We start from the raw sequence: 23,276 nt of genomic DNA on the forward strand, positions 1-23,276 counted from the left end.
GCCAGTGTGCTTCATTCCTGAACTGCTGCCATTGCTGAGGTGAAAATGGGGGTTTGCACCATTCCCAGCCCTTGTCCTGCTGGCTGTGGCCAGCTGGTGGGGGGGCATTAGTCATGACTGGAGCTCTCCAGGTGCCCACGTGCCACGGAGCACCAGTGACCTCATATTGCCCAGGACAGGTGGTACATTCAGTCAACGTGTGAGCTCTGGCTCCAGGGATGTCCAATGGCTCCACACCACTTGGGCAGAGCACAGAGCGTTGCTTCTCCAGGTAGGGCTCACAGCCCTGGTGCAGCACAGGGACTCTGTGAAGTGACCTTGCCATTCTTGCACCCCCAGGTACCAGGGCCAGGAGGGCTGGGCCCCTGCCTCCTACCTCAAAAAGGGGAATGGAGACATGTTCTCACAGAAGCTAGGGCCGGGCTCCTCTGCTCATTCGTGTGCCTTGGATCTGGATGGCATCTCCCGGCAGCAGGTCATGGCGAGCCGAGAGAAGGATGGGCTCACTGGGCAGAGGGATGGGAGGTTCGACAGCCGCCCCCTGCCCAACGCCGACATCCGACGCAGTAAGTGGGCAGTCAGGGGCAGGTGGGTGGTGGCTGGGCTGGGAGCACAGCCTTCCCTGCAGCTTTAGAGTAAGGTAATGGGGTGTGAGGCAGGCAGAGGCTTGCAGGGGCTGTGATTTCTGCAGCAAGGTCTCCTAAAGGATGTCACTGCACACACGGGTGGGCACAGGCACAGAACTGCCCAGGGACCAGCTGAAGGTCAGCAAATGGAATGGGGATCACCCCCCAGGCTGCAGATTCATCTGGAGATGCTCTTATCTCAATCGCTCGGGCATCCAAAGGGAGCCTACAAGAAAGAGGGAGAGGGACTTTTTACAAGAGCATGTTGTGACAAGGACAAGCAGGAATGGCTTCAAACTGACAGAGAGTAGGTTTAGATTAGATATTAGAAAGAAATTCTTTCCTATGAGAGTGGTGATGCCCTGGCACAGATTGCCAGAGAAGTTGTAGATGCCCCATCCCTGGAAGTGTTCAAGGCCAGGTTGGACAGGGCTTGGAACAACCTGGTCTAGTGGAAGGTGTCCCTGCCCATGGCAGGGTGTAGAATGAAGTGATCTTTAAGGTGTCTTCCAATCCAGGCAGTCCTGTGATTCTGTGGTTCTATGATCTTAACTCCTCTGCAGGCCAGGTCTTCTGGGTCAGTCGTGCAATGCAAAAGCAGTTTTATGTGGTCACCTCAGATGCATTTCCCAGCAACACCTGAAAACTGGTTTCTTTTCCCTTCCTTTCCCTCCCCTTCCCTTGAAACCTGGGTGACCTCTGCTACTCAGTATGCCAGGCAGACAGATTCTCCCTTTGTGTTTCTTTCCCCTGGGGCAGGTTTGGTCCTTGCCTTTCTGTTTTGTCTTGTCTTTTGCAAACACACATGTGACCAAAAGCCAGGAACTCAACAGCATCTGGAATTCTTCCTCCACAGAGTCACCAAAGATGAGGCAGAGGCCACCTCCTCGCCGAGACCTCACCATAGTAAGTGCCAGCTGATGTAGGAGAGCAGCAATGGCAAAGGCAGTGGGAGAAGAGCACTAAAAGGAGCTCTTTGCCTGAGATCCTTGTCCCTGTCCCTGGCTTTGCTGATGTGTCTCTGCGGGCTGGTGGGCTGTGGGGATGTTGTGTCACACCTGCTGTAGAAACACACTGATGGGTTTTCTTTTTTCTGGTCACAGCCACGTGGTTTGAACCTGCCTAAACCTCCTGTCCCTCCTCAAGTGGAAGAGGAATATTATACCATCGCTGATTTCCAGACCACCATTCCCGATGGCATCAGCTTCCAGGCAGGAATGAAAGTAGAGGTGAGACTGTCATCTTCCTTTCACACATCTTCACATCAGTGCAGTGCTCCTGACTCCCGTTGCCCTGAGACCTGTTTCAGGCAGGAGCTCCCCTTCCAGACAGGAAGGGTCTGCTCACCATGGTATTCTGGATGAAAACCAGGCATGGTGGTACATGTGATTGCCTCTGTGTAATGTTGACATCCCAGGACTCTCTTAGAGTGGGAGAGAAACTTGTATGAGCTCACCAGACTTTGGAGCCCAAAATGCTCTTGGTGGCCTCCTGTCCCCCAAGCATGGGTGCTGTGTTTGAGCTAATGGAAAATGAAACCAAACCACAAATCAGGTTAGAGATGGTAGTTTTTTCCTTAGTTAGGCCAGGTGTAAAGTTAAAAGCACTTCCAGAACTGCTTTCCTGGCACACCCTCTTTGCTGGCAGAATCCCTCCTGCAGACGAGATTTTGCTTTCTCCTTGTGCTGATGTGATTTATCCCTCCCTAAGAGGATTTTCCTTTAGGGCTGCCCCAGTCAGCCCCTCCCAGGCCCCAGCCCCACTCCCGATGCTGCAGAGTCTGGATGGTGTCCTATCTGTGCAGCATCGCTGCCGGTTGATCACTCCAACAGTGCCACGCAGTGGCCACCGCCAGCACCCGGCATCGCTCCCGGGGACAGCTCGGAAACAGCTCCTTGCCACGGCTGTTCCGTTCCTCAGCTCCTTGGCACGCAGGTCTCCTTCCCTGGCAGAGGTCATGACCAGGTTCCCCTCCCATTTGATGCCAGTGTTGTGATCCCATGGTTTTTGGCTGGAGAGGTGCCAAGGCCATGTGCCACCCTTATGTGCAGAGAGGGATCCCGCAGGGATGTCTGAGGTTTCCTTTCCCCTCGGCAGGTTATTGAGAAGAACCTGAGCGGCTGGTGGTACATCCAGATCGAGGAGAAGGAAGGCTGGGCCCCCGCCACCTTCATCGATAAGTACAAGAAAACCAGCAATGCCTCCCGGCCGAATTTCCTGGCTCCGCTCCCCAATGAGATGGCCCAGCTCCGGCTCGGTGATGCTGTGGCCGACGGCAGCGGCAGCGAGGAGGCCACAGGGCCCTGCCGTCCTCTGCCAGAGGCTCCTCCTAACGGTACGGACTGCAGTGGGAGGTGGGCCAAAGACTGGAAGGGGCGGGAGGCTCCCGAGAGTGGGGACCTTTCCTTTGCCGGGGGCTATGAGGAGATCTCGGACCGTGACACAGAGGAGAAGCCCAGCCTGCCACCCAGGAAGGAGTCCATCATTAAATCAGAAGGCGAGTTACTTGAGAGGCAGAGACCTCCCCCAAAGCCCCCAGGCATGATTTTGCCCATGATCCCACCCAAGCAGTCAGCAGCCCCGAAGGACAGCAAGAAGCCAGAGCTCAAACCAGAGAAGGGCAAACTCTTCCAGCTGAAAAACGAAATGGGACTGGAATGTGGACATAAGGTATCAGCCAAGGAGGTGAAGAAGCCAAACCTCCGGCCTATTGTCAAGCCAACCAAGCCAAAAGCTGAGCCTGTGGAGGACAAACCTGAGCCCATCACCCAGAATCCGTTCTTGAAGTCTAGACCTCAGATCAAGCCAAAGCCTGCTGCATCCCCCCGGACAGACCCAGCTCCAGCTGACGATAAACTGGACATCTGCAGCCTGCGGAGCAAGCTTAGACCTGCAAAGTGCCCAGAGAAGCCCCCTGAGCAGGACACTGCTGCCAGTGAAATCTCCTTCAGTAATGCCGTGGTCTCTTCGGAGGCTCCTGGAAGGTTTCCAGAGCGACCAAGCACGGAGAGCAAGCCTCTGCCCAAGCTGGACAGCTGTGCCACAAAAGAGGCACTGCCCAAATCTCCCCTGGGCCCAGCAAACACCCCGTGTGTCAGGGACACCCCGCCACAGCGCCCCGTTGTGCCACCTCGCAGACCACCCCCTCCCAAGAAAATAGGGGCTCCTGCCCTTGGCCCCGCAGTGGAGCTGAGGGCCCCAGCACGGGAGGCACCTGAAATCAGGTCATCCGCGGTGCCAGGGAGGCCCATGCTGGTACCTCCGAAAGCCAAGCCCTTCCTCTCTGCCTCCATCCAAGATGAAGCCAAAGCAAAAAGCAGCATAAGCCCAAAGGTCATTTCCAAACCTGTGGAGAGAGGGGAACCCAGGGAGAGGACCTCAGCCCCTGTCTCCAGCCTGGATATTACCAGGGAAGCTCTCTATGTGGCAGTGGCGGATTTTGAAGGTGACGAGGAGACCAACAGCTTTAAAGAAGGGACTTTGTTTGAAGTTCGTGAGAAGAACAGCAGTGGCTGGTGGTTTTGCAAGGTCCTGACGGGGGGGCCGTGCTGGGAGGGCTGGATCCCTTCCAATTACCTACGGAAGAAGCCGTAGCCACTCCTCTGCTTGCATGGCTGGAGGTTCCCTGGTCTCTCACCTGAGTATTTAATTAGCAGATTAATTTATAGTTTTCTGTGAGGCTGGCTTTAAAGGGAAAGATAATAATTGAGATCCCACGCATCCCAGCTGGTGCCTGTTGGCGACAGCGTGGAGGAAGCAGCTTGGCCTCCCCTTCCCCCCGTGTGCTCCAACCCACCCTCCTCCCCACATTCTCCCAAGGACTTGGCTCCTGTGCCATCCTGGCAGCCCAGACATGCAGCTGGAGCTGTCCTGGACAAGCTTTGTGGCGTATGATGGCTCCCATGGTTCTCTGTGCTCAAGAGATGGACCTTGATAGACATTTTGCCACCTGTACCGTAAATTAAAGTAGCCAGGTGGAATGGTACCAACAAAGGAAATCTGGCTGCACAAAAGCATTTGCCTTTTCCTGAAGCTCAGGGTCAAGGTCAAATGTTGTAAGTCACCTTGCTCAGTCCAGGTGTGTGGCAGAGCCATAGGGAATGCGGCAAAAAGGAGGAATGATTGCTGAGAGGAGGGTCCCTCTAGCTCTGTCTGCATGTGATTGCACAGGCATTGCCCAGTTAAGGGCTGTTCCTTGCTCCACCCACACGTGCCATGAGACCCTCCCTGCTCTGTGATGACAAGTGTTAACTTCAACATCCTCCTGATGGAAAAAAATAGAGAGAAATACACACACTCATCCAACAGGTCCTCTCTGTGCTGATCCAGGACACCATGCAGGCTTCTCCCCTGCAGTACCGCAACCAAACGTCAGAGGGGTTTTGCTGAAGAATACTATGCAAGGCACAGAGGACCAAAAAGACCCCAAAAGCCCTGGAAAAAGGATGGTTTGCTTTCCTACCCACACTGACTGCCCTGCTTGTTGGACTAATAGGGGACCACCCCTTCCCATGACCCACTGAGCTTCCCCAGGCTGGCGGGCAGCAGCCAGGAGGTGGGTCCTTCCATAGGTGCTGATATTATCAAGTGCAATCCAGAATGTGGGAGTTCAGCTCCTCATCACAACCAGTTGTGAGGTGTGTCTGGTGCTCAGTGTCTGCCTACCTTGTTTGTCACCCCACCTGCCTGTCTTCCAGGTCCTTTCATTTCACTCTGTGTGACGGGGGGGGCTTCGAGTCAAGCAGAGCCTGGGATTTTTCAGTGCTGACGTCCTTACCTGCCAAGCCTAATCTTGCCCACAGTGTTGCTTATCCCATCAGGAGGGTGAGCATGGATGAGCTGTCATTCCCCAGTGCCGATTTCTTCCTTTTTGTCCTTGTCTACTTGCAGGTTCAGGGACACATTTCTCTCCAGAAGAGCTTTAAACCTGGCTGTTGGTTGGTTTCACAGAATCACAGAATAGCTGGGGTTGGAAGAGACATCTGGAGATCATCCAGTCCCACCCCTAGCCGAGGGAGGGTCAGGTTTTGTGTTGACCAAGCCCTGTGGCCCTCTCTGGTCTAATTGCAAGTGTGAGCACTGCAGCCACATTGTTTTGCTGCTGAAAATAATTACAGTTTTCCCTCTAATTTGAGGCTGGCAGAATTGAAGCAGTGTTCTCCACTCCCCCAAATGCTCGCTTCCTTCTCTGTCCCTTATTTTCTACCCTAAAAATCTAGAGATGAAGATCCCTCTGTCTGCATATAGAATGAAAATGGTGGTGCCTTTGGCCAGGGTTGTTCTGGGGCAGTGATGGAGCAGTTTGTCCCAGCACTGGTTTGATGTGATAGAGAAGTCCTGACCATCCCTGTCTGGTCTCATCCAGGAGCCCCAAGATCCAATTTTACCCATGGGAATTCATACACCCCATTCTCCAGTTGATTCCTCTCCCTCCCACCTGTGGTTTTCTCTGGTGGCACATCAGCTTCTGATCAGAGTGACTCACCTGAGCTGGCAAAAAGTGATCCGTTTACAACCCAATCCAATAACAAAGCTCCTCGCGTGGCACACTGCAAGTTGTTGATGTGCTCCCAGGAGAGTTGCAGGGTGGGTTGGGGGAGCAACACTGCCTTCACTCTGCACATCACTTGCTCCAGTAAAGCCTTTATGCTTTGGGAAGGAGTGGGGACAGGATGAGTTAAGCCAGAACTGCTTGTCAGCCAAATCCAGCCCCTGCCATATCTGGGGAAGTGGCTAGACCTGTATCCCCCTGTCTGCTCTGGTAGTTTCATGCAGGGGTGAAGGGGCTGTGTGTCCTTTCCTTGGGTATTGTGTCCTTGCTCTGTCTTTGCTGAATGGCCTTTTAATCTCAGAATTGCCTATTCTTGCTCTCTCTGAGATCTCACTGCCCTGGCTTTCCTCAGAGAGGACTGTGCTGTTTGTGTGGCCTCTGCACTAAATGAGGGCTATTCCTGCTTCCCTCCCAGACTGAACCTCAGAACTGGTAGTGCTTCATTTTGCTAACACAAGTACTGTATTCGGCTCATTGAGCACGTGACAGGATCACTCCCTTGTTCCCAAAGAGCTTCCAGGAGGGCAGGGTGAGTGCCCAAGGGGGGCATCACACTCAGTATGTGCCGACACCTGCAGCCTTACCCCTTCCTACTGCTCTTCTGCCTGCGAAGGGACTGCAGGCTGGACGACTCCTGCCAGGAAGATGCCAAGAGCCATTGGGCTGGGAGGGCACTCTCTGTCCCCCATCTGATACGTGCCCCCCAGTTCAGCCATGTGTGCCCCAAGCCAGGCTGTGCCTCCTCTCTGTACCTCACAAGTCACACGCAGCCGAGCTCCCCGACTACCTCGTGAGGAGGAGGAGGGCAACCACAAGCACCCCGAGCTTGCCCACAGGGTGCATCACCCCATCAGCCAACACCCAACAGCCCAGTGCAGCACTGGGGTCGAGGTTAGTGACAAGGGGGGACATCACCATGGCTTGGGGCCCACGAGCCGGGTGTTGGGGACACACCATGGTTTGGCACATCCCCAGTGGGCTGTCGGCCCTGCTGTGCCCTGCTCCTCACAGGCTCCCTAAAACCCCCCAAACCCCATTTGTTTGTCTGTGTCTCGCTATATTATGTAAGTGCATATAAATCTACATTACTGTGGGCGGGTGGGGGGCAGCAGAAGGTAGATGTAGCTGTGTACATGCGTATCTATACTTTCACCTTTATGGGATGGTTTTTTTTTTTATTTGGTGGGTTTAGGATTTTTTTTTTGGGGGTGGGGGTAGGGAGGGTTGGTTTTTGGTTTTTTTTTAAGAAATAAAAAGAAACGCTTGACTGGTTTCAAGCACCTTAGTGAACCCATGTGTGGCTGGTGTAATTCTGGGGTGAAACATGGTGTGCTGCTCTCCTGTGCAGAGCAATGGCAGCTCAGCCCAGGGAGCTGGTTTGGAGTTTGACATGTGCATCTGTCCATCTGTCCTGGCAGCTGTTGCTGTGCTCCCCCACACAGCAGTGCCCGGGAGTGGTGAGGGTTATGGGTACTCTGGCAGATCCTTGGATCTTGCCCAAACTCTGCTGGGTGTCCCAGCAAATGAGCTGGTGTAGTGCATAAGTTGTGTTACTGTGATCTCAAGGCAGCAGAGTCTCGTGATTTTGGGGAAGTGGAGAGAGAGGGACTACTCATGCTCAGGAGGGGCTCTTAGGGGATCAGGCTGGCCAGGGAATGGAGCTGCAAGGCTCAGGCAAAAGAATGATTGGACTCCAAAGCCCAAGTACCTTCTGCCAGAAGGCTGTGATGTTGCATACAGGCAGTGCTTTGGAAGGGGTGGGAAAGGAGTGGGAGAAAAAGACATGCACTGGCCCAGCTCACACCTTGCACTGGGACATGCAAGCCCTGTCCATGCACACCTCCAGCTGTCCAGGACCAATCATGTAACATCAGGGCCCATCCTGCTTCACCCAACTGCTGTGTTCTCTCAGCTGCCTGCAGCACGTGCCCCATGCCATGGCCAGGTGTCTGCCCACCCACACTCCGTGCAGGGCTTGTCCATCAGCACCCAGCACCTGCCCTGATGCTGCCACTTGCCCCCAAGCAGCAGGTGAGTGCACCAAGGAGAAATTTGGGGCTTGTGACATAACCTGGAGTACTGCACTAGCGTGGCCATGTGGGGCACAGCCCTTCTCGGGCAGCTCCTTGCGGGTGCCAGGCCACATCTCACGGGCACACTGCTCCTGGCTCTGAGCAGTGCCAGCTGCTGCCCAGATCCTCAGGGCTGGCACAGAGCTGGGCTTTGGCCACAGGAGGCTCAGTTTTGACTGATACCTGTGTCGCAGCACCCAGGTGCAGGAAATGGGAGTGGGCAGTGTTGTCCATGCTGCCCCTGGGGTTTGGGCCAGCAGATACTGGAACAGGTCATCACATCAATGTGAAGTGTAGTGCAGAGCTGCTCCATGGCCTGAGACTGGCAGCACTGGCCTGTTGGCATCTCATAAGGATCAGCTCTGTGGATAAAGTGGGGCAACAGAGTGTGTAAAAAAGGCATTTTAGCCATTGTTGGTCTCCTTCACCACCTGTGGCGAGCGAAGGTTTTCGTGTGAACACTTAACTCTGGCTGTGTGCTTGCCAGGGCAGAGTTATGAATGAATTTTTCCACTCCACATTAAACCATATCTGAGGCTGCTTGACTGGTGTCTGGCTTCAGCAGGCCACATTTTGGGATATAAACAGTTTACAGAGCAGCCTTCTGTTGGCCTCTGCTTGTGAAATAAAGAGCCAGGCATTGCTAAGAAAAAAGAAGCAACCCTTCTGCTGTGTCTGCACTACCCCTCTCTGGCCACCCTCAGTCCCCAGGCTGCCACAGCCCCAGCACAGGCACAGGGGTCAGGTTGGCAGCTGCCTTGCTTGCGACTGGGTAAGAAATTTGGGACACTTCTTGATGGCATCTACCACTGAACCCTTTCACCTCCGTAGCCCTAAAATACACTCTGCCCGCCAAACCTGCAAGTGTTTGCAAAGTTAAGGTAGCCAGAAAACCCTCTTACACTTCCCAGCCCATCACGGGACTGAGCAGCCACTGGGCAGTGACTCCCAGAAGCAAAATGAGAAACATATAAAGTGTCTAACTTTTTTTTTTTTTCTTTTAAGCAGATGAACAGAGCTGTCCTGACCCTTCCTCTCTGGATCAGCACTGACATGCTTTGCAAATCACTGCCCAGCTCAAGCTCTTTTAAACATTCTGGAGAACTCTGTACAAGCCAAAGTTTTATTTGTTTCATAAACAAGTAAAATTATATTAATGTAAAACAGGTAAATGGACAAAAGTAAAACACACAGCACTGAACACAACGCTATAGAGTACTGACATGTAGAAGTGCAGTTCCCTCCCTCGTGCGATGCCCTCCCTCCCCCGGTCCCCCAAATGATTTGCTTGAAAAGCCTAATACAGAGGTTCAAAATCTGATTCAGCTTAAACAAGATGTACAGGTCACAGTATTGAATCATAAAGGTAACGACTAGAGAGTAACTGTCTCAGAAAGGGGGAAGATAAAAGAGTTCCCCAATCACTTCTCTTTCTTCCTTCCTTTCTTCCTTTTTTTAAATTTTTAAACAAAGAGGTTAAAGAGGAGAGGGGGGAAAATCCATGGAAATAAACACTTTTTCACTCTAGTATATATATATATATATGTGTATATATATATATATAAAGCAGGATTCTCAGTGAACACAAAATTCTATAAAACTACCATTAATCTGTGTTGTTTTCTCCCCCCCAATTTTTTTTTTCTTTTTAAAAGTTGCTTTAAAAAGGATAAAAAGTGCACAGACACCCTTATAAGGCACAAACAGATCTTCTGTACAAATCATATATCATTGGACTGTTTAAAAAAAATAGCAATACGAATACTAACAATTAAATCTGAAAGAGGCTACTTTTTCCTGGACTTTTTTTTTTTTTTTGAGGCCTATTTTGGAAAATTCCCATTGCTCTCAGATAGGCAGGGTGACACATCCACTGCTCTCACGTCATGCTGCTCGGCCGTGCTCCAGACCCTTGTCTGAGCTGATTCCCTTGCTGGCATCACTGGGTGCTACCCTTCTGGAAACTGGTCTTGGTTGCTACAGCAAAAATTCAGCCTCTGCAATGTGTCCTGAACAGCTCAGGCCCAGCCTGGGGTGGGTTTGGTATTTCTCCTTGCTGGCTTAAAAATACAGAAGAGATCTACACCAAAATAAACCCCAACCCAGGCATGCACTAGTCCTGCTCACTGAGGACCAGAGGTGTTAGCCAAGCAAACAGGCTCTGCTCTGCTGGTGTGGCTTTGTGCAGTGACCAAAGGGACTGGGCACCCCTGAAACTCAGACAGCAGCCCCAGGGGTGGCCACTGGTGCTCACGAAGCCCAGACCTGATCCAGGCTGGCATCGCTTGCGGTGGATTCCAACAGCTTTCCTTGAATTCCTCATCATGCAAAGGCTTCCCACTGCAGCCTGTCCCCAGGCAGGCACTGACCCGCCCGGCCCTTCATCCCGTGCTGACATGCCCTGCCATCATCGTGCCCTTGGTGCTGTGCCCACCAACCGCAGCCAGACCCTGATCTGCCAGTGTGGCACCCGGGAGGAAGGCAATGCCAGGAGGTCCAGGCAAGGCTCCAGTTGCAGGGAAGCTGCCCTTGCTACCTCCTTCAGTAAAGATATGAGCGAACTTGTGCCGCAGTCGCGGTGCCAGTGGCTCTGCTGAGGGCTGAGCACGCTTGGCGGTGGCACAGACAGTGCCATCAGCCAGGTTTCCAAAAAGGGCTCTGCAAAGCCAGTGGGCCCTTGTGGTGATGCAGCAGGGCAATGGCTGAGAGATCTCGCTCTAGAGCAGCCTCATTTATACACTTAATTAAAATGTTTATCAGTTCTTAAAGAAAAAAAAAAAAAAGGTTTCCCCGTGCCCTGTGAACTGGCAGGCACAGCCCGCTGCAGGAGGAGAATGAGCTGCTCTCCTGGGTGTGCTCTCCACGATGGAGAGCAGGGCTGGCTGCTGGTCAGTAACCAAACACAGCTCTCCTGGCACAGCCAAACCATCAACCAGGCAGCAGCACCAGGAGGGGGGCTGTGCACCCACAGCTACCGGCACCTTGCAGGAGAGAAGAAATGACCAGGTGAGATGATAGGCACTGACAACCTCAGGCTGCCCCTCTGTGCCCAGAAGCCCTGAAATCTACAGGAGTTTCTATTCTGTTTTTTTCTTTCTCGGACTAAAATTTCACCTTTCTGAAAAAGCTGTTCTTATGCACTTGGTAGCACATGGTGACCAAGCTACAATACCAGCCCCTCTCTCATCCTCCCATTTGCATCCTCTCTCATTTCCCTCTCAGACCAGCTGGAAGCTGGTCAGGCTCACGCTAAAGGACTGGACAGGGGCTGTGCAAGTGGGCAGAGGATGGAGAATGGAGGACACTGAGCTCCTCGCACCAGTCCCGGTGCTGCCCACTCAGATGCTGCCCAGCTCATCCAGCTGCTGCCTGTAGTTGTAACATCACACCTGAAACCCATTTACCTTTAAAGTCCCAATATCTACTAATAGCCCCAGAGCCTTTTTCTTTCCTACTCCTAAGTAAAGCCAAGTGAGATAGATCCCTGTTTTTCTCAACAAGTTCTCATCTAACTGTTGAGACCCAGCTGTGCTGGAAAACCTGGAAAGGCAGGAGAAAGAGCAGGTAAGATCAGCACATACAGAGTCCTCAGAAAAAAAGGTGAGCCTGCTGGGACTGGGTCAGAAATTAATTTCTCACCACAGGCTCCAAAAAGTCTCCATGGTGGGGCAGGAGGAAAGCTGAGCCCTGCCATGGCACTGGCTGCAGGGGAAGATCTAGGATAGGTCTAGACCTAGGAAGGTCTAGCCAGGCAGGAGGGGGTAACGTGGCAGCTGTGCCACCTGCCAAGAGGGCAGAGCAGAATGCAGGTGTGTGTGTGCCTGGAGATGGCAAACACCATCACAGCCAGGATTGCAGTGTTCCCGTCCAAACACTCATCTCATCCACAGGCTGCAAATTATGGCTTCATCAGGCCTGAGTCGCCCCTCATAGCTGCCCACTGCTGGGGCTGGCTGGGCTCTCAGTGGGCTATCCCATGGCAGCTCTCCAGGTCTCAGCTTCCCTGGCCAAAAGTCCCTGCTCTGCCACAGAAAGCAAAAGCTGATTTATCTAAGTCCAGACTGGCTTCTCCATGTACCCCATAAACCTGTTCACGGGGACAGAACCCAGACAAGTGAGAATCTGGCTGTGCTACTATTTGGCTTTAGCTAGTTCTCCTTACACGGATGAACAGGGCATTTCCAGATCAGTTTTGTCCACTTTGAACCCTCCCGCTTATTTTATTCCACCACAGCACAAGCACCTGGCAGCAGCCCAGAGCTGTTCAGGTTTTGGGGTCAGGAAGCCCAGTGGCACCTGGCACTGACCAAATGGCAACCTCCCCTTGCAGACCCACACCACAGCAAGCCTCCTCCGGAGCAGGAAGAGGGAAAAAAGAACCTTTGCACGGGAAATTTCTCATTTGCAGCTGGGTCGGGTGCAGGCCGCGATTCCCCGGATTCGCCTGTGGGCACAAAGCCTGGCCGTGCCTTTGGGCCCTACATGATCCTCAGCTCAATTTTATCCCTGAATTGTGCCCTACCTGTCAAATAAGGAAACACAGATAACGAGCCACTTGATAACGACTGACCAGCACGATAACCCATAAGCAGGGACGGAAAGGCGTGGTTACTGCTAGCGGCGTTCCCCTTCCTACAGCCCGAGGCGGGCGCTAAGGGCGGTATATTTTAATAACATCTTTGATGACCCGTCGGCAGATCGGGCAGCAGGCGTTGAGCTGCTTCTTCAGCTTAAGACCGCAGGTGTTGCAGAGGCACATGTGTCCGCAGGTGTAGATCACTGTGTCCACCTCGCTGTCAAAGCAAACGGTGCACTCCCCGTTCTTGCTGCTGGATGGCTCCGGAGGGGGAAAGACAGGAGAGATGGGGGGGCTCAAGGGGGAGCTTGGAGCAGTCACTGCGAAAAGAGGAGGAAGGAATGAGATAATTCAGTCGCCACAACGGTGCAAACCTGACACTGTACAACACACATGCTCAAGTCAGTTTTTAAGGCTCTTCCTTCCTTAGTCATTGCCTGGTTTGTTTGGCCAAACAACCCCCAGTGTATTCCAACTAGTAGCTCACTTACAGCTCCAGGCAGAGCCTGCTATCCCTTTTTTACAGATAGGGCAAGTGCCACATCCACACATTTTTTGAACAGTTCTTGGGATGGTGATTGCACCACTTCCCTGGGCAGCCTGTTCAATGCCTGACCACCCTTTCAGTTAAGAAATTGTTCCTAATATCCAGTCTAAAACACCCCTAGTACAATTTGAGGCCATTTTCTCCCATCTTGTCACTTGATACTTACAAGACGGACCAACCCCCACTGACCTCCACCCTCCTGTCAGGGAGTTGTAGAAAGCAAGAAGGTCCCTGAGCCTCCTTTTCTCCAGGCTGAGCCCCCTCAGCTCCCTCAGCTGCTTTTCATCAGACCTGTGCTCCAGACCCTTCCCCAGCTCCATTGCCCTTCTCTGGACACACTCCAGCACCTCAACGACTTTCTTGTCATGAGAGCCCCAGAACTGAACCCAGAATGTGAGGTGTGGCCTCACCAGTGCTCAGTACAGGGGGACAGTCACTGCCCTGGTCCTGCTGGTCATGCTATTGCTGATACAAGCAACGTGCAGACTTCCTTTAGGCCGTGAAAATCTTCCCACCACTTGGTGTTTTCCTACAGTTCCTTCTGTCAGTCTGGCAGGAAATGTGAGGTCTCCCCCTAGCCTTGCTCTGCTGTCTTGCATAGCCCCAGCCCCATCTCATGCCGGATTCCTGCCCTGCTGTGGTGGGAGCTGCGGGCCAGGCTGCCCTTACCCAGCGATGACTCTGAAGCTGATGATGACCTGTTCACGCTGAAGGCCATGTCCGAGTCGCTGTCGTACTGGGAGCCGCCGGGGGATCCTGAGGGCGAGACGGTCACTGGGCTGGACTGCACCGTGCCTGAGAACACAGGACAGAGCTGAGCTGAGCCTGCCATGGGCAAGGGACACCCCAACCCCAGCTAAACACCTGCTGAGCTGCTCCCACCCCACACACACAGGGTGCTGCAGGGTAAAGCCCAGCTTCTGACTTAAGTGCTGCCCCTTAGTAATGATATGTAGTGACTTTGGAGGTGCACAATTTTGGATGTGAACTGGACCTCCTTATGCCATTGTACGATGCTTTTTCAGTGCTTCAGTGAAGCAAGAACCAGGTTATCCGACATTTGGAGTATAAAATCACTTCCCCACAGTCCCAATTTCTCCAGCAGCAGTCGCTGTCTCGCTGTCAGCATTGCTTTGGATGAGGAAAACCTGCTTTACAAAGTCATCAATGTCTGCTTTTCTGATAGAATCCCTTCTGTTAGATCCAGCAATGGATCAAAAGTGCCAGCTGATACCCGAGCTGTGGCAGTGCTTGAGGAGTTGTGCTTAAACAAGAGCTGTGCTCACAAACATCATCATCCTTACCAAGGCAGGAGTTTAATACCTTTTGGCTGGAATAGGGAGTTTATAAAGAATCCCTTTTAAAAACAAAGCCTCTGAAATACAGCTGCCTCCCCCGACAGCCATCCCTGCCTCCCTGCCTGCTGCTTATTTTATGTCTCGAGCCTCATCCGTTTCTGGGGGACTTATATAGGCTGCACACATCTATGTGACAGCCACCATGCCTCACTCACTCTTGTTTACAAACACAAGGTGAGATCAGGAGCTGCTTCCTCACATCGGTGAACACTTGTGAGTGCAAACCTGTAGCTCTGGTTCTGGACCAGGGAACTTCACAAGCCAGGTGCTCCCTGATATCCTTTCTTTTGGCTGCACTTACCCAGTATTTTGAGCTGGTTGATTACACCATGGATTGTAAAAAACACCCAGAGAGACTGTGAGGTGTCCACACACATCAGCATTCCTCGGCTGGCTCCATTCACCCCGTGGTGCACCTCTCCATTCGGCAAGACCATGAAGCTGAGAATGTCGCCGTTGTTGAGGACCGGGAACGCTCGGTAAACCACCCAGTACTCCTTGCGGTCCAAGAGAAAGTCTGGATCTGCTGGGAGCTCATTTGTCCGTAAAGTACTCGGATCACAAGAAGTGATGCCAAATGAAAGGGCCCCGTAGTATGGCAACCCAAGGTGTCCTACTTCCACAAAGAGGCTTTCACCGATGTGCAAAGGCCGGTCAGAAAACACCAAAGTCCTATTACTCTCTTGCCAGTTGGTGCACGCAACCATCCGGTCCTGAGAAAAGGTGATGTCAGGGCCGCGGGTGGGGTGGAACCGCAGGTCTGTGTCCAGGAAGGCCGGGACCCCCTGCGCGTGATGCCGCCGGTTTGGGCAGCAGGGGATGATGTGGTTGTCTGTCGCAAGTCCTGGTACCCGGCTTAGGTTTAGGTTTGCAATTTTGGCCACCACTTGGTTGTTCTCTAGTTCATTGTTGTTGAAGTTGGCTGAGTCGTGGTTGCTCTGCGGAAGGCAAGTGCTGAGCCGGGCAGTGCTGAGCCGGGCAGTGGTCATGGTCTCTGCGAACATGCTGTCTGTGAGACAAACCCAGTGACACAGGCATTAGAGGCAAGATACAACTGCCTACTTCTGTGGTTATAATTGTTATTTCAGCCTACAGATTCAGTCCCTCTGAATGGAAAATCAACGGGAAAAATCAGCCAGAGGTCAAGCACTAATTGGTGGAGATTCAAGTGTGGAGCAGGCAGAAGGCAGAGAAATAGCTGCATCTTGGCACCAGCCAAGGAAAACCAAGTTTTTCAAAGTACCCATGTGATCTGAGAGTTCCCTGCACTGATGACGAATTGCAAAAAGCTGTAAACCAGTGTGGTCCTACAGCTTTCTCAGTGGAAAGGTCTAATAGCTTTGAGGTCACTCTGTAAGAGAAGGAAACCTCTCAATATCTTGCTGTCCAAAGCACTTGTGCCAGTCAAATCCACAACACAGTGATGGGCAAAAGAACACAAGCACAATATTCTTTCCACACTCCTTGTCATTGCCTTATAACTGTTCAAGCACAAGTGTGTCTAAGAGAGGTCATTTTAAGGAAGATATCAAGCTTTGTATCTCAGGGGTGTTCTCAGCCCTACAGAGATTCTGAATGGAGAGCTGGTCACAAAAGCTACTTCCTGCAGGTGTTAGAAAGCTTTTCATGGCAGAGAATTGTTTTCCCTTTTCACAGCAAAGGGAAAGTCAGGATGTTGATCTTTAATTCATTTTCCAGATTTTCACTTCGGCCATGCCAGGCTGGGGGGACCATGTAAAGGTGTGGAGAAGTTTGGGAGTGTCCTTCCTTCTACCTCCAGCCCTGCCCAGGGCAGCCTGGACACTTGACTTTGAAGGCAAGGCCTCAACCCACTGAGCAAAGTCAAAGCCCGTGGAAGTAAAGAGTCTGTGTGAATGAAGCAGACTCCTGGTCTTCCCAGAAATAGGGGTGAAGAAGCCCAGCACCAACACTGCCTGCTCCTTGGAGGAGAAAATCAGCAGGCTTTTACCAAAGAAGGAAAAACACTCAAATCCATCCAGCATCTGCAAAGCAGAGGCTGCTGGGGTAGAATGGTGGCTGGACCAGCTCCTTCTGGCAAGGACAGGGTGTCTGGCAAGAAAGAGGAGTAAGACATCCAAGCTTCATGATGGATATGCCCTATCCCTGGAAGTGTTTGAGGCCAGGTTGGACAGGGCTTGGAGCAACCTGGTTGAGTGGGAGGTGTCCCTGCCCAAGGCAGGGGTTGGAACTGGATGATCTTTAAGGTCCCTTCCAATACAAACCATTCTGTGATTCTGTGATGCATAATGATGAAAGATGCACTTTGTGCATTGGAACTGGAGTTATATTTCACAGCTTTCTCAACTTGCAAAATTTTGGGAGGAAGAGACAGGGACAAGCACATCCTCTATGACACCATCACATCTGTTGCAAGGAGTTTGTGTCCCCTGGTGCTCCAGACAGTTGAGCATCGCCCTGATTCCCAATGCAGTTTGTGGAGTTTGGTAATTTAATTAAAAAAACATCAGAGTACAGGTGCTCCCAGGCTGAGTCTTTCACTCTGCACACTTGGATGCTGCAGGCATGACAGGGGATGGGGGGCAGAAAGAAGCAGCATTTTATTTTTCTAACTCCAATCTAATGAGGAAGAAGGAGTGTTCTGGTGAAGCAGCTGCCCTGGCCAATACAGCAAACACTCCTTCTGCTCCGTGATGAGCACCAGAGGCTGGAGTGCGTGGCAATTGCAATTACAGGATAAGCTGCTGGTAAGGTTTAATTACACATTTGAGGCACAGCAGACAGGGAAAAGTGTTGTTTATGTGTAGCCTTCTTGCCTGTAAAATAATTGGCACCATTCAGAAGAATATGTGATGTAGCTGCCTGCCCACTGGACTAACCATTTCACAGCTTATCACTGGCGTCTGCTCCGTGCCAGGATGGCAGCACCATCCCCTCGAGCAGGTGCAGCTGAGTTTGGCTGTTAAAACTCAATTAGCTCCTAGGAGCCTCTGGGAAAGGCCAACACTTGTATTTTAAAAGGATTCCCTGTGGTGTAGCCCAGTTCAAAACCCTCCATCTAACATTAAATTCATTTGAAATTTCAGTGCCATAAAAGTCACAAAAGGAAAGTCATTCCATGGCAATTGGCTTGGTTTGCTAATGGGAACAACTTCATCCCCTCTTGCAGCCTTCCCCAAGGGTGATGTCTTTAAATCAGCCAGACACCACCTGAATGCAGTGATCTGTGTGATGCCTGTGTGTAAGGGAAGGGTAAGTCAGATCACATCTGCAAATCCAGCCCCTTAAATGCCAGCCTGAGTGGGACCAAGGAAAAGAGCAGAGAGAGGGACTGGGGAAGGGCTCCAGGAAAGTCTTAGGCAGTGAGTGGTAGTTTTCCAATGGACTGGCAGTAACTGGTAGCTGGGAAAGAATGAAAGCACTGGTCATCTTTGCCTGCTCAGCCCCTGGGACTTTGATGTAAGCAGCACCATGTTTTCCACTCCACAGCAGCACATCCGGCTCAGACAAAGCTGGGTGAAGTTACAGGTAAAGATTTCCATCTATCCCTTTGCATGGCTGCTATAATGTGCAGCCTTAGGGCTTTCCATCACTGACATCTCTGAAATATATTGCTTTCTGGATCTCTAGTGCTGGCAAATGAAAAATGGTTAATTTGAGGTACAAAACCAACAGCAAATTAATTTTCTTAAGTCCCACAGAAATGATCAACCAGACAGATCATGTGTCATTTCTACATTATCATACCTCTGTGGAAAGAGCAAACAGAAGAGAAAACACACACTTACCTAGTATCTGCACTTCATGGGTAATTCCGTAGACGTCTATGAGTGCCCAAAGGGGACCGGAAACTTTAATACCACAGTGAAACAGTATTGGCTCCTCGTCATTAATACTGTAGAAGACTCTCCCATGACGATCAACCCAGAAGGCCAAGATATTGTCCCTCACAGCGAACCTCTCTGGCAAAGCTTTGGCCCAGTATCCAGGACGGGTCACCAGGTCTGGACAGGCGTACTTTGGTATCTCGTCAGAGCTCATCTGCGACGGGTCGTGGATGGTGAAGCCGAAGCGCAGGGCCCCGCTCCAGCCGTGGTGCACAGCCACCAGCTTCAGCCGGACCTTCTCGTAGAGGTGGATGGGCCGGTTGGTGAAGGTGACCCCGTTGCAGAAACTGTTCCTCCGCGTGGCCTTGCGGGAGTGAACGTCCAGGCGCACGTTCTTGCCTTTGGCTTGGGAGTGGAAGCGCGGCGGCTCCGTGATGGCGAGGACCGAGCGCCTCTCATGGCTGCTGTTGGGCAGACTGTAGTAGGGGCGGCTGGAGACGGAGCGGGTCTGGTGGCTTGTGTCTGCAAAAGGAGAAACCAGGGGCTCTGTCAGAAGTGCTTGACCCAGGCCATGTGCTGGCCCAGCCCTGCCTTGCCGGGTGTGCCTCGCACTCCTCGCTAGGACCCGTTATTTAATCTCACAATGTTGTGCTTTTCCACAATCTGCTCTTTGTTGTCCCAGTTTGGCCCTCAGCTTTATGCAAATGCAAGGCAAACGCAGCTCTCAGGGCAAAGGTTAGGCAGCTTCCCCTCTACGCCCTGCAAAGCTGGATGGAAAGGAACATCCTTTGTTCCCATCAGATGCATCCTATTGCACTCGGAAAGGCTTAACACCTGCGACTGTGGCTCCGGGGTTTCCTATTTGCAATGCCTGTGCTGTTAACTCACATGGTGGCCAGAGACACACCAGCTCTGAGAATGGTCACATGTCAGAGATGCTCGAGATGAACACAGATGTAGGAGACTGATTTTTGTGGTCATGAAAGCACTGGCTCCTCTGGGCCCTAATTTTATAGCAATGAACAGGCACTTTTGAACACCACAAATAAACCAACACATTTAGCAGCTGGAGCGCTACCTCTGCATCACCAGCCTATTCTTCCACAACTTTCAACTCAGCCACTGGTTCAGATATCAGATGCAACTGGCACATTAAGGAGCATTTCATCCTGCAAAGCCTTGACTTTACATAGAACCTTCCATTTGAGCTCAAAGCACTTTATAAATGATGATTGTTTTCAGCTTCACAGCACCGCAGATGGCACAGAAATCCTGCCATCCTCATTTTACAGATGGGAGAAGGAGAATTTATGGGTGAGATCTTTCAGCATTTTAAGTCAATAGCAATTTTGAGACCAATTTCAAGAAAAGCAGATTTGGGGCCTAAAATGAAGTTCACACAAGCATGAAGCAGAAATGAAAAAAGCTCAACTTTTAATCTTAAGCCTTAGCTATGAGCTCCCTGAGGTGGAGGCAATCTCTTTTGCATATCCTTGAACACATGGGGTTTCACTCCAGGACTTGGGATCCCATCACACCATCACCGCCATGGTGCTACAGGCAGTTCGGTCTCCCCATTTCCCACCCACTCCACCTCTCCTCCTCTCTGCACCTGGCTTTGTAGATTTTTTTAAGCAAAAATGGAGCATATCCTGAGTGCTCAAAGTCATCCTGTTAAATATAAAACTGCATCACATGCTCACATTCATTTTGAACTATTTTGCCACGCTTGAAGCTTTAGAAGCCGCCTGCCTGGCCCTTCCTTCAAGCTGCTTCCTCCCTGTGTGTAACCCCAGGCTTTGCTTCGTGACAAGGGATGGATTTTCTGACGCTTTCCTCTCTTGGAAAAAAAAACCACCAGAAGATGCCGGGAGCACAGCTGGGAGAGCTGGCAGGAGGCTGCAGTTGTGACACCTTTTTCTGCAAGCAAAACCATAGCAGACAGGGCAGCAAGAGGCTGGGACCTGCATTTGTGGCTGAACTAACAGAGGCACTAAGCAACCGCTGCCTTTGCAAATGAGAGAGACGAGGGGTCACAGACAAGATCTGAACACAGGATTAGCCCTTGAAATCAGGCATCTGTGACAGGAGCCAAAGAGCTACACAGGCAAGAAGCTCCTGTTTGCAGCAAGACAAAAAGGGCAATCCTAAATTGTGACAGGCAAGTGCAGCAGCTGAACAAAAGGTGGGTTTATGCTTCTTCCTTCTGTACGTGATAGTCGCTGTGTAGCACCAGGTAATGGTTAATCCTGTCCTACACCAGTGTAAATAAATTCATCCTTGCTCTTACACCAGTGGGAGGGGGTTGCCGTTTCCATGGCAAGGTCATGAAGGCAAACCCCACCCCAGCCCCCCCCCCAGTGTTAAATCCCCTGGGGCACTGTCCCTGACTGGCACAGCACCTCTGTTCCCAGCAGCACTGCAGGCCAGGTGCATCCTCCTGGACTATCCCAGTGCAGGACAGGATTCCTGGGGTAGTTAGGGTCAGCCTTGGCCACGCCTGTAGGAGGTGGGGGCATTTCTTTTAGTATTCCCAGGAGAAATCTCATTTCTTGCCTCCTGAAGAGCTAAAATGCAGAAGTGGCTGCTCTCATCACAGACCCACCCAGCTCATGTGGGTGCTGTTCCACGTGTCTGCGTGTTCCCAACAGACACTGCTGCTGCAGGGGAAGTGTGGTTTGGGGGTTCCTTAGCAGGGAGAGGCAGCATGGCATGAACCCAGCCAGCACACAGTGCAGGGTGAATGACCCTCAGCAGAGAGGGGTGAACCCTCTCCAGCCTTGCTTCCCCACACTGGCTCCCCATTTTCCATGTGGATTCACAGATCCCTTGTGCTGTTCCACTGGGATGTGGGTTCAGCAGAGCCAGGTGTGCCAGAACAGACTTTGAGGGGCTCCTGCAGGATCAAGTGGGCTCAGTGCTGCCCTTTCACATCACACCCTGCCTGGCTGGGCAACAGCTTCCCTGGACAGACAATCTCTCATTTCATAACCCACTGAACTGCTTTTTTTTCCAAAATGGTTAAAAACAATTCCCCTGTGAAAGCAAATGCCCTGGCCTCAATGTCCCTGTGTTGGCCAGGAGGCAGAAGGAGGGAAGAGAGCTTCTGTTCTCCTCTCCACTGTCCTAAGAATACCCTGCTTTCCACTCCCAGTGCAGGACCAGCCTTCCTCCCACATCGACCTGCAGGAGAAAAGACACGAGTAAAGACGGAGCACGGCAGGATGCGATTCCTCCAGCACCACTCCCAAGCTTGTTCTTCTCATGCCACTTTTGGAAGGCACAGAGGACTGAGGTGGCAGTGACAATGCCAGCAGCACAAGTGACAGAAGAGCAACGACACAGGCACCCACTGCAGACACAGCTTTGGGTCCACCCTGACAGAGAGGAACCTGGGGCCAGGGTCTGGCACTCTTTGTTTTGGTTTTTTTTTAAAAACAGGAAAGCATATTGTGACTAAACAATAGGAAAGTCCCCATAAGGAAATGAATGGATAATTTATTTATAACATCGTCCCCTCCTCGCATGAACACCTGCCGGTTGCCACCGGGAATAAAGCCTGACATAACCCGAGGCAGGGGAGGCAGAGTTTTCCCACTGAAACACTCCTGAAGCTGAGCTGGGGCATGTGCTTTACTCATTATGTACTGACGGGGACTAGGCAAGCTCAACAGGATGTTTGTGCCTTTGAATTGCCCTAATTTGCAGCTCAGCTTCCATAGTTTGGATCACATTTCAGTCCCTCTGCTGTTTCTCCAAATCCTCTCCTCTCCTGCCTGTGCTTCCCTACCCAAAAGCCAGTCAGTGGGATAATGACAGCCAAGCTCACGGCAGAAGTGCCACCCTACCCAAGGGTACCTGACAGGCAGCAAAGAGCTATGCCAACTCTTTTTTTCAGCTATGAGACTCCTACAATGCTTCGAGCAAGTAATCTCTTCTCTTTCTGTCTCACTTCCCTGTCTGAAAGAGAGTAACACTATTCCTCCACCCCACAGGAAGCTAAATGGATTAAAAAATATGAGGTTCTCAAACACTTCAATCCCTGAGCCCTGTAAGCATGTCAGCAGGCTGGCTACATCATCACATGGGACCAACTGAGTCCCCTGAGGGATGTCTTGAGATTCCATGCAACATTTTCCTTATTTTCATTCCAGATTTTTCCATTTTTCATCCCTAGTCTCACCAACTGCAAACATGATGCTCACTCAAACACACAAGAGAGACTTCAGCACGTATAAATTAAGGCAGGAAAGCAGAAAAAAAAGCTGAAGTGAAGGATGAAGAATGGTCTAAGGCTCCTCACTCTAACGTGCAGAAGAAACCCTTTTGGCAAGGCAGCATTTCCATCTACATCCTTATGGTGTCAGACAACACTGAAACAGATTTGGGTTATGGGGCCCCGTGCTCTCAGCTGCACATCTGAAGCTTCACCTGCTTTCCAAAAGGCCAGCGCATTCATTTCGGAGGTTATGCTGACCTTTGGAGAGGTATTTTAACAGACATGCACTTTGCATTTCAAAAAGGTACAGCAGGCAGACCCTGGACAAATTCCACATATTTATCATGGTTCCAGTTCTAAAAATAAACATTTTTTTCACCCATTTGTTCACAGCATTGGGTTTGCAGCAGCACTGTAATCCCACTGACAGCAGCAGACAAAATTCAGCACAAGAGCCCTCTCCCAGGCTGGTGATCTCCAGGGTGTGGGATGGAGGAGGCTGCTCAGCTGGCGAGTGACCT

The 23,276-nt window shown here is 51.5% G+C and overlaps 2 protein-coding genes and 1 long non-coding RNA gene across 13 annotated transcripts in view; 1 reads left to right on the forward strand and 2 right to left on the reverse strand.

Moving 5' to 3' along the window:
- SH3PXD2B (SH3 and PX domains 2B) overlaps positions 1–9,607 on the forward strand; it is a 71,238-nt gene extending 61,631 nt beyond the window's left edge. For 4 of the 5 annotated variants that reach the window (XM_050312498.1, XM_050312497.1, XM_050312500.1 and 1 more), the window contains 4 exons: positions 340–566; positions 1,483–1,532; positions 1,730–1,855; positions 2,724–7,467. In XM_050312498.1, coding sequence (XP_050168455.1) covers positions 340–566; positions 1,483–1,532; positions 1,730–1,855; positions 2,724–4,220 — 1,900 coding nt within the window. In that variant the 3' untranslated portion in view covers positions 4,221–7,467. Of the gene's footprint in view, positions 1–339; positions 567–1,482; positions 1,533–1,729; positions 1,856–2,723; positions 7,468–9,257 lie in introns of those variants that run through there. The other variant, XR_007628620.1, reaches the window with a different exon arrangement.
- Positions 1–23,276, reverse strand: part of LOC126638554 (uncharacterized) — a 1,011,613-nt gene that overhangs the window by 290,122 nt on the left and 698,215 nt on the right. The gene's annotated exons all lie outside the window — the stretch shown is intronic.
- NEURL1B (neuralized E3 ubiquitin protein ligase 1B) overlaps positions 9,355–23,276 on the reverse strand; it is a 33,693-nt gene continuing 19,771 nt past the window's right edge. The window contains exons 2-5 of the mRNA XM_050312507.1: positions 18,498–19,058; positions 15,032–15,739; positions 14,042–14,167; positions 9,355–13,145 (exon numbers count right to left, since the gene is read on the reverse strand). Of these exons, the coding sequence (XP_050168464.1) occupies positions 12,901–13,145; positions 14,042–14,167; positions 15,032–15,739; positions 18,498–19,058 (1,640 nt within the window). The 3' untranslated portion in view covers positions 9,355–12,900. The remainder of the gene's footprint in view (positions 13,146–14,041; positions 14,168–15,031; positions 15,740–18,497; positions 19,059–23,276) is intronic.

Source organism: Myiozetetes cayanensis, unplaced genomic scaffold (assembly GCF_022539395.1).
Source record: "Myiozetetes cayanensis isolate MyiCay16 unplaced genomic scaffold, myiCay2020 scf17, whole genome shotgun sequence".
Lineage (NCBI taxonomy): Eukaryota > Metazoa > Chordata > Aves > Passeriformes > Tyrannidae > Myiozetetes > Myiozetetes cayanensis.